This window comes from Nyctibius grandis, chromosome 4 (assembly GCF_013368605.1).
Source record: "Nyctibius grandis isolate bNycGra1 chromosome 4, bNycGra1.pri, whole genome shotgun sequence".
Classification (NCBI taxonomy): Eukaryota; Metazoa; Chordata; class Aves; order Nyctibiiformes; family Nyctibiidae; genus Nyctibius; species Nyctibius grandis.
In genome coordinates, this window is record NC_090661.1 from 12778219 (window position 1) to 12791258 (window position 13040).

General features: G+C 42.7%; 1 protein-coding gene across 2 annotated transcripts in view; it reads left to right on the forward strand.

Moving 5' to 3' along the window:
* The window catches only part of DENND2B (DENN domain containing 2B), a 183802-nt gene that overhangs the window by 143503 nt on the left and 27259 nt on the right, over positions 1 to 13040 (forward strand). For both annotated transcript variants that reach the window (XR_011047933.1, XM_068397872.1), the window contains exons 13-14: positions 7118 to 7195; positions 11118 to 11258. Coding sequence is in view for 1 of the 2 variants with exons in the window: in XM_068397872.1 (XP_068253973.1) it covers positions 7118 to 7195; positions 11118 to 11258 (219 nt within the window). In the remaining variant the exon portion in view is untranslated. The remainder of the gene's footprint in view (positions 1 to 7117; positions 7196 to 11117; positions 11259 to 13040) is intronic.

The following is a 13040-nucleotide window of genomic DNA, read 5'->3' on the forward strand; positions in this document are numbered from 1 at the left end:
CCTCAGTGTGATATTTCTATTTACAGTCATGTGCATACTTTCTTACTTTACATATGCAAATGCAGAGTTTGTACAGGCAACAAGGCCCAGGTAAATTCTGGAGGGACTGTTTATATGCCAGAGACTGGGGCTCTAAAGCAGATTTTTGTATTCGGGTGTCCAATTTCCTGAGCAGTTTCTGAAAGCTTCAGTCAGGGTGGCTCTGATGTCCAGGAGTGCACAGCATTTCCTCTGATTAGTCCCATTCCCGACCCACAAGTTCTGTCAAATGCAATAACCATAATTTGAGAACTACATGCAGTTTTTGGCAAAGATTACATGAGAGAAAGGTGGGGCCATACTGTGTAATATAGAACCATAAGAAAACCCTAAAATGATTGTAAACTGCTCTGCTTCAAGAAAAGCCAACTACTGTGAGGCTAATTCCTTAGAAAATATTACCCAGGTGTCCTGGCGAAGGATGCTCTTGTAATACCCAGCGAGAGGTGTCCCACACCTTCTAGAGCATTTGGCAGTCCTTGGCAGCAGGCTCCCCGGCTGGAGGGGCCAACCAGCCCGATCCTGGGAGGATGGCTGGCTGTGTCTTCTGCAGAGGTTGGTATTAGGATTCTTTTGTTTATGAAACAATTACATTTTGTCAGCCTTGTTCTCCTTTGGCATTTTGTGATATGAACAAACTGTTCCACTTTTCTGCCTTCAGATTTCAGATTCTTCCAGACCGTTTTTTTTTTGGAGGGGTGTGCTAAAACCCTGCCAAAATGACCTCAAGGGATACAGTGACAATTATGTTCTGTTTGTACTACAAATCCTGTACAGTATCCCCTTTAAATGTATTTATATTGTTTTGTTTCATTTTGGAACAGTATTAGAATGGAATGTAACCTATTGTACCACAGCAAACAATCTTCACTTCCATAGATAGCATGAAGTTTTCCAGTTACATCTTGATACCTCCAAGGCAATCGTATAACAGCTTTCCTAGTGACTTGATGTGAGAAGTATGCATCTTCATATAAAAGGAAATGGGCCAGTATATAGTAGAGATATTAACTCTCACTACTATGCCATTTTACTGCAAATAAGACATTTTTCTTTAATAACTCAGATTAATTTAGCTTTCTTTTCCATGGTAATTAATCCATCAACTTGCTAGGCTCTTTTCTAGAGCTTTCTTTGGCTGTAGCTCTGCGATATGCACATGTCAGCAGCAAAGGTGATTTGAGCAGCTCCTGCTGAGGGCTCAGCCTTACCCGGCCGGTCACGGCCCTCTCCAGTGGACAGTACAATGCCGCCGGTGCTATGGGGCAGCAACCTGGGCAGGGGCAGAAGGGAGAGCAGGAGCGCAGCAACAGCAGGAGCACGTGGTGGGGAAGGAACAGGGGTGAAGCTGCTGTAACACGAATCTGAGTGTACCCTGTAAAATACAGATTTTTAATTTGCTTTAGTGTATAATTTTGTTTTACTGATTGCCTTGATTTAATATATTAAAAAAATGCTTTCTAAAGGGTGTGACTGAAGTCTTAGCTCTCCTCTGTCTGTACAATCTGCCAGTCTTGTGCCCAGTAAGAGCAGAGTGGATATACAAGGATCACAGTGGTGAAAGCAGGGACCTTCTCAGTGGGTTTCTGCTGACAGAGCCTCAGCTGCAAGACCCACCAGTACTGGAAAATGTACAAAACTTTCCTTACTAGGAGGCCACGAATGGTCTCTGCAGCCCAGAAAAAGGGTGTAGACAGCCAGAGAGACACCAGGCCTGTATCCTTTGGGAGATTCTTGGATGCAGTGCAGCTCTTTGGCAGCCTGGGCTGTCAGTGGCCTTATGGCTGGGATCCACAGCTGTGCCAGCCCCTATCCTCAGGGACAGTCATGGCATATAAACTGCTGTTTTATGGGATCTTCACAAGCATCTTGGGCTTTACTGCCATGGGAGTTGCTCTGGATGCTTAGGGGTGCTAGTTCTAGCTAGTGGGGCAATACTGGAGAATAAGATACTGCATCCTCGAAACAATGTCCTGCAGTTCTTTGCCACAGCTGGCAGCTGGTTCATGGGAACAGTAGGAGACACACTTTTCTATCGTATAGGGCAGACATCTGAGAAGATACAGTTCTCAGAGCAGAAAGCCTTGACAATGTCAGGGTTTCTTGACTGGTAACTTTGTATCTGCAGAAATAATATGAAAACTTGCAGGGTCTGTTTCACCCTATCCTACCTCTCTCATCCCTCTCACATAAAAAATGCTCCTTCAGCACTTTTCTAGGCTAAGATGAGCCAGCCCCAGGAGTCAGTGGAGGAGCAGATGCCTGAACATGAAGTGTGTACATTAAAACATGAAAAACAGTTGTTAGGTGGGACTAGATCATCCTGCATTTGCTGGGGCAGGAGAGGGGAATTCATTACACTGTGAAACACAACTTTTGTGGGATGCAGACTAATGTTTATGGAACTGAAAAAAGCTCACTGGAAAACCTTTTCTTCCCCTTGCCCTCTTCCCTCCATCCTGCCCTCCCCCAAGCACCTTTGACAGCCCTGTGGACACTGGGTGCTCTGACATTAAAAGTTCATGTTTCACATATAACAAGAAGACTTTAAGACAAGCTTTTGGATTTAAAACACCCACAATTTTCTCATGGTCTGAATTTGGATTGGCCCTAACAAGGAATCAAGAGCTGCCACAGAAACTGGTTTGTGGCTGATGTATTTGTTTTAGACTCTCAACATTTGAATTGTTCTGATTCCTGACACCATTAAGGAACATCTCTGTTTCTGGATACGTTTGCTTGCTGGTGAGGCTAGGGCTTGCGTGGCCATGAGGATGTGATCTAATCTGACACAATAACCTGACTTCTGCAAACCTGCTTCTCAGTGTCTGTGTTTGTAGGTCTGTCATTCTTTAAATTAAGCCAGCAACACAGCAGCAGATTTCCCAAGAAGGAGCCTTGCTGGGTTTTCAGTATGTCTCTCTCTTTCTGAAACTGCCAAGCCATATCTAGTATATGCAGACAAGTCATGGGAAGCATCTCCTCTATCTTCTTGATGTCATCCATTCAAGCTATGCACCTCATCAGCTTGTGTGTGGCTCTAATATGACTGAGCAGAGAAATGTGCAGGGAGGTTATTCAGGAATACCATGTTTCCCTGTTTAAGCTTTGGATTGAATCTACATCTTTCCTTGTTCCAAGATCAAGACAGTCCTAGAGCCAGGTAGGATTAAAATAGTGTCCTCTTCACTCTCCTGCAGAAAATATACAATGTATGTGTGAAAATGGCATTTGCATTGTCATTTAGGGTTAAATATTTTTATGTACTATCTCTGTTACATGATAATTGTTTTAATTACAGCTAATTGCAATTGAAGCATCTACAGTTCTGGTCTCAAATGGAGCCCAGGGTGTTAGAGGCTTATGCAGAGCTAATGCATGTGTTTTGCAAAGGCTGATTACTTCAGACAGCTCAGCTGCTGCTGTGCATTTGTGATGTTCCTTTTTCACCTGGCCTTGGGGAGGCCCTTACTGCTTCCTCTGGTTTTCCTAATAATGCTTCCTGGGGAATTATTTAGAAGATCTCAAGCGAGATGTCCTGTCCCATTTTGGGGAGGAAGGAGCACAGCCCTTCTGGAGTCTTCAGGTTGGTGCTAGTCTGTTTCTTGCTGCATTCCTGCTTCTTTGAGATGGCAGGTAGGACTGTGGTGCATGTTCTCTTTCTTGCTGTTTGGTAGGTCTGTTTTTGCTGCCTTTCCTCTCCACACAGTGTATCTTCAGGTAGACGGGAGAAGCTGGGAGAAATGCAGGAGGAAAAATGTTCTGTTCAGTCCCCACTGCTTTGGTTCTTCTGATGTCAACATTCTGGGACTAGCATTCCCCAGTTATTTCTGGGGCTGTGAAACCAGGAGCTTTCCTGACACCCCACAGCCTCCCCAGTATCTTAAAAAACCAAAGCCACTGAGTTACGTGTCTGAATGGCTGGCCAGTACGCACACTGCAGGGACAGCCTGCCCTGCTTTGAAAGCAGGTACATGCAGTGTGTGAGAGAGACTCAGTGCTACACCAGACTGGGAGGAGATCTCTGAGGGGTCCCCTAGGTTTCAAGCACATGGGCATGGAGGAGTGATTTGAAAGAGAAAAATGGCAGGCTTATTTTTTTGGAGCAAAAGCCTCCTTTTTCTCCTGCCAAAGCAGGTTTTGAAGTGGGCTTTAGTCAGTAAACTTCAGATTAAACTCACTAGAAAAAAGACTGTCCTGAGCCTTTTGCGGACCAGCCGTGATGCAGTTCTCAGCTCCTCCATCTCGTAGCCAAGTTCTTGTCAGTTTATATTCATCCTCTTGGGAAACTGTCTTGTTATCAACAAAACTCATTAGCATTTTCATGCGTGATACTGGACTAAGGCTGAAAATATCCTGGGCTCCATGAAAACAAATTGAAAACAAATCAAAACCAAAACATCATCCCCGCCATCCCTCTTCTTCCAGGAGGAGTGCAGTGCATCAAGGCAGTCACTCAGATGCCTCTCAACTGTGCTACTTAACCATATAGCTTCACTGAACTGGACCTGTTCATCGTGTGGAAGAATGAGCCTTGGAGGACATGACTCCAAGGCTTTGTACCTACGTTGTAGAGCACAGCCTGCAATTTGGAAGCACTCTCTTCTGGGAAGAGACGAGGTTAAACCAGTACTGTTGGCCAGACCCAGTGCCCGAGTCTCCCCTAGTGAAGAGAGATGAGGTCAGGCAGAGAAGGGAGGAGTGTCATGTCCCATACGATGTTTTTCTGGGAAAGAAGCAAACTAAAGCACAATGAGCAGGTGTTTTAGATCCATCTTTGAGGTGTAAACTAATGTCTGAGAGGGGAGGTTATGTGAAGAGCTGCCAGTGTTAGAAATTTGAGAAGTCCTGCCCCTCAGAATGACTCTGCCTGAGGCTTTTGCTTGCTGCCTCTTACAGACGATTTGTATGCGTCTGGGAAGCTGTGCTATTTGCGAGAAAAAGCCTCTGAAATAACAGAAAAGGATGTCCTATATGATGAGTGCAAGGAGGGAATAATCCCAACTCTCAGAGACATGTAGCCTTTAAGACATTTGAAAGCAATGATATTTCATAAAGGAGAATCTTTGAGTAAGCGCTAAGCAGTTATTGTTTCTGGTCTTATAGATGACCCAGGAATGTGATGTTTTTACTGGCACTCAGCGAGACAGCTCTTGGTTGGGAGCTAGCCAAGGCTCCTGGCATGGCTTCGGCATTCCTGCAGATTTGACACAATGATTTTAACCAAAATCCCACATGCTTGATATAATCGCTCAGTGCCTTTAGAGAGGGTTTTATACCTAATATGGACAAAAAAGGGCTCTGCTTTTTCAGAGATGTGACGTGTAGTGAGCAGGTTTGGATCCAGAAATAGACTCATCTGTATTCACTTAGCTTTGGTATTTTTTGTGGTCTTTATTATAACAGGCAGGCACCTGCTGATTGTCCAAGTCTAGATTGCAATATTCAGATTTAAAAAGCACAGCTACCCCTAAGTTTCTCTTGATTAACATCTGCATGGCATGTAAATATCAAACACACCGTGGGGAAGTTAATCACTGTATCAGCACTCTAATGATAAGACAAAGAGAAAAATATACTGGCCTTCTGTGTGGATACAGAGGAGATGATCAGCCACTTTGGCTAAATGTAAAAGCAGGCAGAAGCTGATGGAAACAGTGACTGAGCTCCTTTATCACAGAACTGTTATTAATGGAGATGATTCTGTCATTGCTGCATGTCAATAATGTACAGCTGCACAAAGAGTCTAAGTGATGCCAAGTGATTCTTTTACAGCCACTTTTCACTCCTCGCGGCACAAGCAGAGCTGACTCCATGAGACGCAAGGGAGTAGGCAGCCTTGCCTATTGTCTCAGACCCTGCTTTCAGCTTTTTGCTGCCGGGGTACGGGGGTTTGCTAGTGTACCTGCAGCCATTCTGTGCCATGATGGATGTAGCTCCTGGACGAGGCAGTGTCAGGACTTCTTTGCATTGTATCTTGGGACTACATGTGACTGCATCTGGAGTCAACAAGCTGCCTTGTTAAAATAACAGCCCCTAGGAAGTGTGTGCCTGCTGATCTGGTGAAAATCAGTTGCAACTACACAAAACTGGAATGCTGCATCGCAGCTTATTAAAAATACAGTGGGAAGCTGCTATGCATGGATGTCATTGCCATCTGCGTGCATTGCACACATGGAGGGCACAGGCAGACCAGCTCTCTGCTCTGAGGACCGGGCCAGTGAAGATGGTTTTTCTGAAGTGCTCAGTAGTGGCCTAATTTTACTATTTTCCAGTAAATAAGCTGAATCCAGCAAGTGGTTGTACCCTTTCACAGACAGTGCTGATGGGCTTTTCCCTGCAGTGGTATAGGCAGGGTTGCAGAGTCCAGTATGCTGAGGGAATACACGTCAATCCTGCCAATTTAAACCATTTGCTTCTCTAGGAAATATCTTCAATAGGATGGTTATAGAGGGCGGTCTTTATAGGGTTTTTTTTGGGGGGGGCGGGGGAGGGGAGGATGTGTGTCATTGATTCATACTTGCCACTGTTTAAGTTATTTAAGAGTTTCATGTTTTTCATGCACTAGTCTGAGGAAATTAATTATTTAGCTCATGCAGCTTGCCTTTGTTTAGGTCTATGATCTGGCTTTCTGTAAGTTGAGCTCTCTTTGAACATCACGGAGTGAGTGGGAAACTAAAGCCATCATAACATCCCTTAGCATCATACTTCTCATCTCCCAGCACATGGCCCTGGGGTGGCCCCACTCCTCGTGCCGCAGCAGGAGCAGAGGACAATGATAGCACAGGCATGAGTTACAGTCGTAGTTAAATGTGCTTTTATGGCTTCAGGCTGGAGCAATATTGAAATAGAGCTCCAATGCGCTGTGATTTCCAAAGTGGATAAGCACTATTTATGCTTTTTTAGTTTCCTGTCTTATGGAACAAATATGACGATTTTCCAAGAGTGGCTATTTTGATGGAGAAACGGATAGTGAAAGATGTCACATGATGGCCAACTGTGTGATCAGAGAGAGAAGTGTATTTCCTTATGACTCCAAATTAATATGTAATTTCAATCTGCTTTTTACTGTTATCAGCCAAGTGGAAAAGGCCCACGCCTACCTGAAGTTTATTGTGTCATCAGCCGGCTGGGGTGCTTTGACTTATTTTCCAAGGTAAGAAGATTTTTTTTTCAATATTGCTTTTTAATTTGATTGTTTACTGAGGTACATCTGCAGTGATGAACCAGACAAGAAGAATTTCTTCCTTTGATGGTAGATAACTGTATTTTACAGTTGCTGTTTTGGATATTCCATCCCTGTTATTGGGTTCATCAAAGAATGTCTTATTACTTCTGTGACTGAGGCAGAACTTGATTCAAAAAACATCTGGGTGTCTGTATGATCTGGCTGACTGATGTTTTTTCCATTGTTTTCTAAAGCTGTTCTGTGCTGAGCTGTAATTCTTGGCATCCACGGTTTGAATGATGGGCCAGTACCACCTTTACTCCAATACTCTGTGGAATGATGAAGTTAAGAAAAAAGATTATTTGATAAGTGGATTCTATATGTTTAACTCTGTTGACATGGGTTTTTATCCTAGGAGTCTAGGAAAGCATGGGTAATCTCTTAATTGGCCTCCACATTAATGAATCCAAAGTTGCATTGTGTGCTGATGAAGTTTACCTAGGTAATACGTTTCTTGATACAAGAGTTTTGAGACAATAAGCAGGGCATTGCAGCTAAATTGAGGGATTGAATAACCATAGGAACAGTTAACTGCCAGTCAGCTCCAGAGCCACAAGCATTCTTCTTTTGTAAGACAAAAGGTTTTTAAAATTAACTATTAATAACATTTCTGATTGATTAACATTTGAAGTACCTCTCTAGCTGCCAGTTTAGGGCCTCCTAGTCCTCTGAGAGTGTGTTCTGAAAAATCCAATGAGCACCTCAGAGTATTGTATAGGATTTGCTGGTGATCTGTGGAGAACAACGATATATATATATATATAAGGGCTGCCTTCCCCTTTTCCAATGGTGATACAGTGTTCATGGAAATGTTTTAATTTGCCAGAGATTTTCACTTCAGATATGGGAAATCTCACAGAACTTTTCTTGTTCATTTGTATAGGAATAAAGTTGAAAAGAACGTGTAAATCATTGAAGTTAATAAAAATCATAGCATTTACATTGTTAATATGATCAAATAATTGTACAGAATGTTATCTTTAAAGCAGATTTCAAGCTTTTCTAGATAAAACTTTAACACAAATCTTGTGTGAAGAAAAACAATTGGGTTGCAATAGTTAATTGCAATTCTGCTTCTGAAGTCTTTCATAAAGCTCTAAATCAAGGGTTTGTAACAGTGTCTCTTAGACATAATATGTATCTAAACACAGATATCTGTGAGCGAAACGGAATGCATTGTTCTGGGAGGATAACACAGCTCACCAAACTTGTGGTATGGAGAGATGTCCTGAGGCTCTTTGTTTGCTTTTATGTTTTTATCTAATTTTGATAGTGCACTAATTTTCAAAGGAAAACTTGGGAAAGGGAAAAAAGGCAAGAAATAATAAAAAAAGAAAATTTAAGTATCCTCCTTACAACTAAGTATCTCTGCAGCTGACATATAAAGTCTGCAGCAGACGAGGAAGGTCATACCAAAATTGCAAATAATCTGCTTTCCCAGTTCAACCTGTAACTTGAAAAAAAGTGTCTGATCATCCAGCCAAGTGAACCCAAGGGTGACGGGTGAGTGTAATTTCACTGGCTTCACCAGGGGCTGTCCCCAGGCATTGTGGCAGGCAAGCTCTGGCCTCAAATTCTTGGTCTGTGCAGGAAGGCAGGCTCTCACTCAATTGCATATTGGGCCCTGAATGGGGCTGTAATACACCTGTGCTCTTTTTCAATTACCGGGCTCATGGAGGGTTTGGGCCACAAAAGGACCCCATCTCACTGGAGTCTGGCCACAGCAGTACTGTCCTACAAAGGGCTGCTCACCTCCTGACGGTACCAACGCCAGGGTGGGAGCAGGGTGTTTGGCAGCACGCAGGGCTCACTCCAGCCCTGGGCTGGATTTAGCACAGCTCTTTAGCACACATTCCAAGCACTGCATTTGGAAAGGGTTTGGATGAAACAGCTGTTAAATGAAGGAGGAAGAGTTTGAGCCTTAGCATCCTTGTTGGCTTTGAAGACAGATGTGGTGTGGATGGAGACAGAAGTTCTTGAAAAGTAAGACAGTCTCTTTTTCCAGCCTAGTAAGAGGAACCTGGGCTGTCCTAGTTGGTAAATCTAGTGAAAGAGAGGAAAACAATCATGATGGCTGAATTAGCCAAAACAAGGAACAGTTGTCTTTACAGAAAAAAGTGAGTGATGAAAGATCATGAGGTATTAAACCTTGTGTATTATTTATCAGAAAAGCAAAAGGAGTCCTCTGTTTTAAAATTTTTATCATCCTGTTTCTGACAGCCTGCTAATGCATGTTCCTCAAAGCCTTTTACGCTCACTGCTGTAACACCTACTGCTAAAACACACTTGAGAACCACTGATATCCTTATTTCCAGACAGTTCATTTGGTCATGGTTTCAACAGAAGTTTTTGACTATTTTATCTTCTGAGATCTCTGTTCAACTTTTATTCAGTTTAAATGCTCCTTTTTATTTGTATTGTGAAGGTTGTTGGGACTGGGATATGACACATACATGGCCCCCAATGCCAGCAACATAAAGCACCAAATAGTGACTGCAGAAAAGGAGACAGGTGTTGGTCACATTACAACTCTGTGCTGGCAGTGTGCAGGAGCACTAAGGGACCCAGGGCGTAGCCTTGGTTCATGACTACTTCCCATTAGGGCAGCTGGTTTTGTTCAGTGAGGGTAGTTGTTTTGCTGCAAATTACATCAAGAATGAAATCTGTATCATCAATCCATATCATCTGCCACTTCCACGGACTGGAATGCAAGCTATGTATAGAGTCCGATTTGCTTTAGTTAGGTCTTAGTTGCAAAGAAGAAGGGGAAACTATGCACCAGTGAATTCCTCTCTTGGTATTTGGTGTCACTAGTTATCGTTGTAAGTCACCAGCTTGTGCTTCAGTATCTTTCAATGTTCTGTTTCAGTGAAAAATATTTCCAAGAGAAACAAAGGAAAATGTCTGGCTCAGACCCACTAGCTCTTGTATGGCCTTTTGCTCTTGAGTGGTGGTTAAAAGATCACCATTTCAGGTCAAACCACTAACTGCTTTGAAGCTTGCTTTCTCGTCTCTTTAGGTTTATCATCTATATGGTCTGTCTAATGTGGGAAAACTTAGCTGTGATCTAATTTATGTTGGCCCATGTGACCAAAGAGAGAAGAAGAAAATAATAGTCCTCTCTATCTGTAAGAAGTTCCATCTGCTCATTTCAAAACTGGATTGCCTGCTCTGCATCATGTCAAACAGCAAATGACCTTAATGCAGGCACCCAGTGTAAACAACTGGGCATGCTTCATGAGGCTGCTCATGGCTGGCTCCAGCTCAGACTGCAACGTGACTGCTGCTGCCATGGCTGGGACTCTTCCAGGAGCTCTTTCCTGGTGGAGCTCTGCTGGTATCATAGTGTGGCAGGGTTGCTTTTCTTGCTGTCTGGCTTTTTCCTGCCCTCTCAGTTGAAATGGAAGAGGTGCCCAGGGCAGAAGACAGTGTTTCTCCTTAATACAAATTTCAAGATGTACCACTGAGACCTGACGGTGACCTGGCCTGTGATCATGGGATTTGTCTTGATCTTTCTCTTCTTCAGCTCACCCTGTTGTTCAGGCAAAATCCCAACAATATAGATCCCTTTTGCCATGCTGAGTCGTCTTTGTCCTTTCCAGATTTGTTATTTCTTCCTTGTCTCTGTGTTACCTGCATTCACAAACAGGCTCCATTTTGTAACTGGAAAATGTATCATTTTTAGCGTACAATCAAATCCTGTGGCTTTAACGGTCGTTAAGAAATGCATGACAGAGGAGAATTAAACTTAGATCTGCCATGTGTTCAGGCACATGTGGGTCAAAAGATTCTTCAAAAGTGTATGTGGTGCTGACGTGTTCTGTCTCTTTATCTCTTGCTAATGGATCAGATCCTGGATGAGGTTGAAAGGAGAAGAGGAATATCTGCTGCCTTGGTTTATCCATTTATGAGAAGTCTGATGGAATCTCCTTTTCCTGCACCTGGAAAGACAATCAAAGTCAAAACCTTTCTGCCTGGAGCTGGAAATGAGGTAAAAAGCAACTGCAAACATTAAAAGTCAAAGCCTCCCCCTTCACCACTCTGATATCAAACAGCAAAAGAAAAACAGGAGGAGACGCATGGATACTGCAAGGCATGTGAGGTGGCACACCCTCAAAATGAGCAGTGCAGGAGCTGCACCAGTGTTGATATGTTAATGCTAGTTCCCATCGATGATTATAAGCCAATTTATTGCTATGTATTTGTTATTTTACATTTATTAATAAGTTGTCTTTAAGAAAAAAACACCACCCAAATGTCCTAGTATGCCTGGCCTAGTGTAGTTAACAGAACTACAGCATTGCTGGGTTTTATCGCAGTGATAACAAGCAAGTTTCCCATGGTGACTGTACTTGAACAGTTCAGTAGAATTGAAAACCTCATTACTGCTGGTCCTGGCCTTGGTGGGAGGAGCGACCAGAAGCATTTAAATGGCTCTTTTTGGCAATAAGTACCCTTTAACTGGCCCTCAAAGAACTAGTCTATATCTGGAAAAGCATGTCATATAAAGTTTTTGTGTGTGTACACACACACATATAATAGATTTCAATTAAATTTGTTACTGACTCAAGTAGCTAGAAGCCTAGCATTATCCAACAGAGGCCTTATTGGAAAATGGCAATATTCGTGCCTGCTTAAAAAGTTTAAGCCATTCTCTGTGTCAAATTCTGCTTTCTGCATGTCCTTATATAAGTATACAGTAGCTCCACTCAGATGGGCAAGCATATAGAAGAACTACATTACTGCAGATAGGAATAGAATTTAGCCCAGTTAGTGAAAGCAAGGAAAAAAATCCCCTCTCCGGTTATTTTACGCTCCTTAGGGTTAGTTTTACAGTGCTATTACTATTTTTACATTGAATTATATTTTCTCCCAGTGTAATGCCATTGACTTCAATGGAATGGGCCTGTAATGTCACTTGATATGAAATGTAAAGGGTTCCTTGTATAAGTGACTTGCAAGGCATGTTTAAGTCACAAGCATTTTCTTCTGGAGAAGCAAAGGAAAACTGAAAGGCTGATTGGCTTAACAGTGGTAAGATCTGATAATGCTTTTTTGATGTGAATGTATCTGAGAACCATGGTTCTGCAACTCCTCCATCCTCTGCTCAAGCTTCTGAACTCTCCCAGAGAAAAACATTGAGATAATTCCAAACAAACAAGCAACTCTCTTCTGGCTGAGCTTTGGTCTCTGTTATGCTAGTACAAACTCGTTATTTAAATGGAATGCACTGGCTTAATTAGGAACAGAATCTTGTCCTTCCATTGTGGCTCCTCTGGCCTAAACAAAGATGATGAATAACTGAGAAGTAGACAGTATTTTTCTTTGTGATGAGCAGACTGAAGCAGAAGGCTTTGCCAGGCAACAGAAAACATTCATGGCATTTGTAAAAGCTGCCGTAACTTGCATTGCGTCCTACCCCGCAGCAAGATTTTAGCGTTGGAAGTTTTGCAGTAAAACCAGCTCCTCATGATTTGGCACATAAACATGATTTGAGCTTGCAATCCCAATGCTAAGGAATGGTAGTGGGCACCTTTTAGAATATGAGAAAGGGGTAGGCAGGCAGCATTTCCCAAGGAGGTATTCATGGTACACCATCACTCCAGAATTTGATTCTTACTGCTGTTTGAGGCAACAGCCGATTGATGGGTATATAATACTCTGGCACCGTAATGTTACTGTATTTCAGGCTTTAAAGAATCAGATCTGTACACAAGTACTGTTCTAACAGTGACTTTCTTTTACAGTCCTGTGTTACCGATCACAAACAATA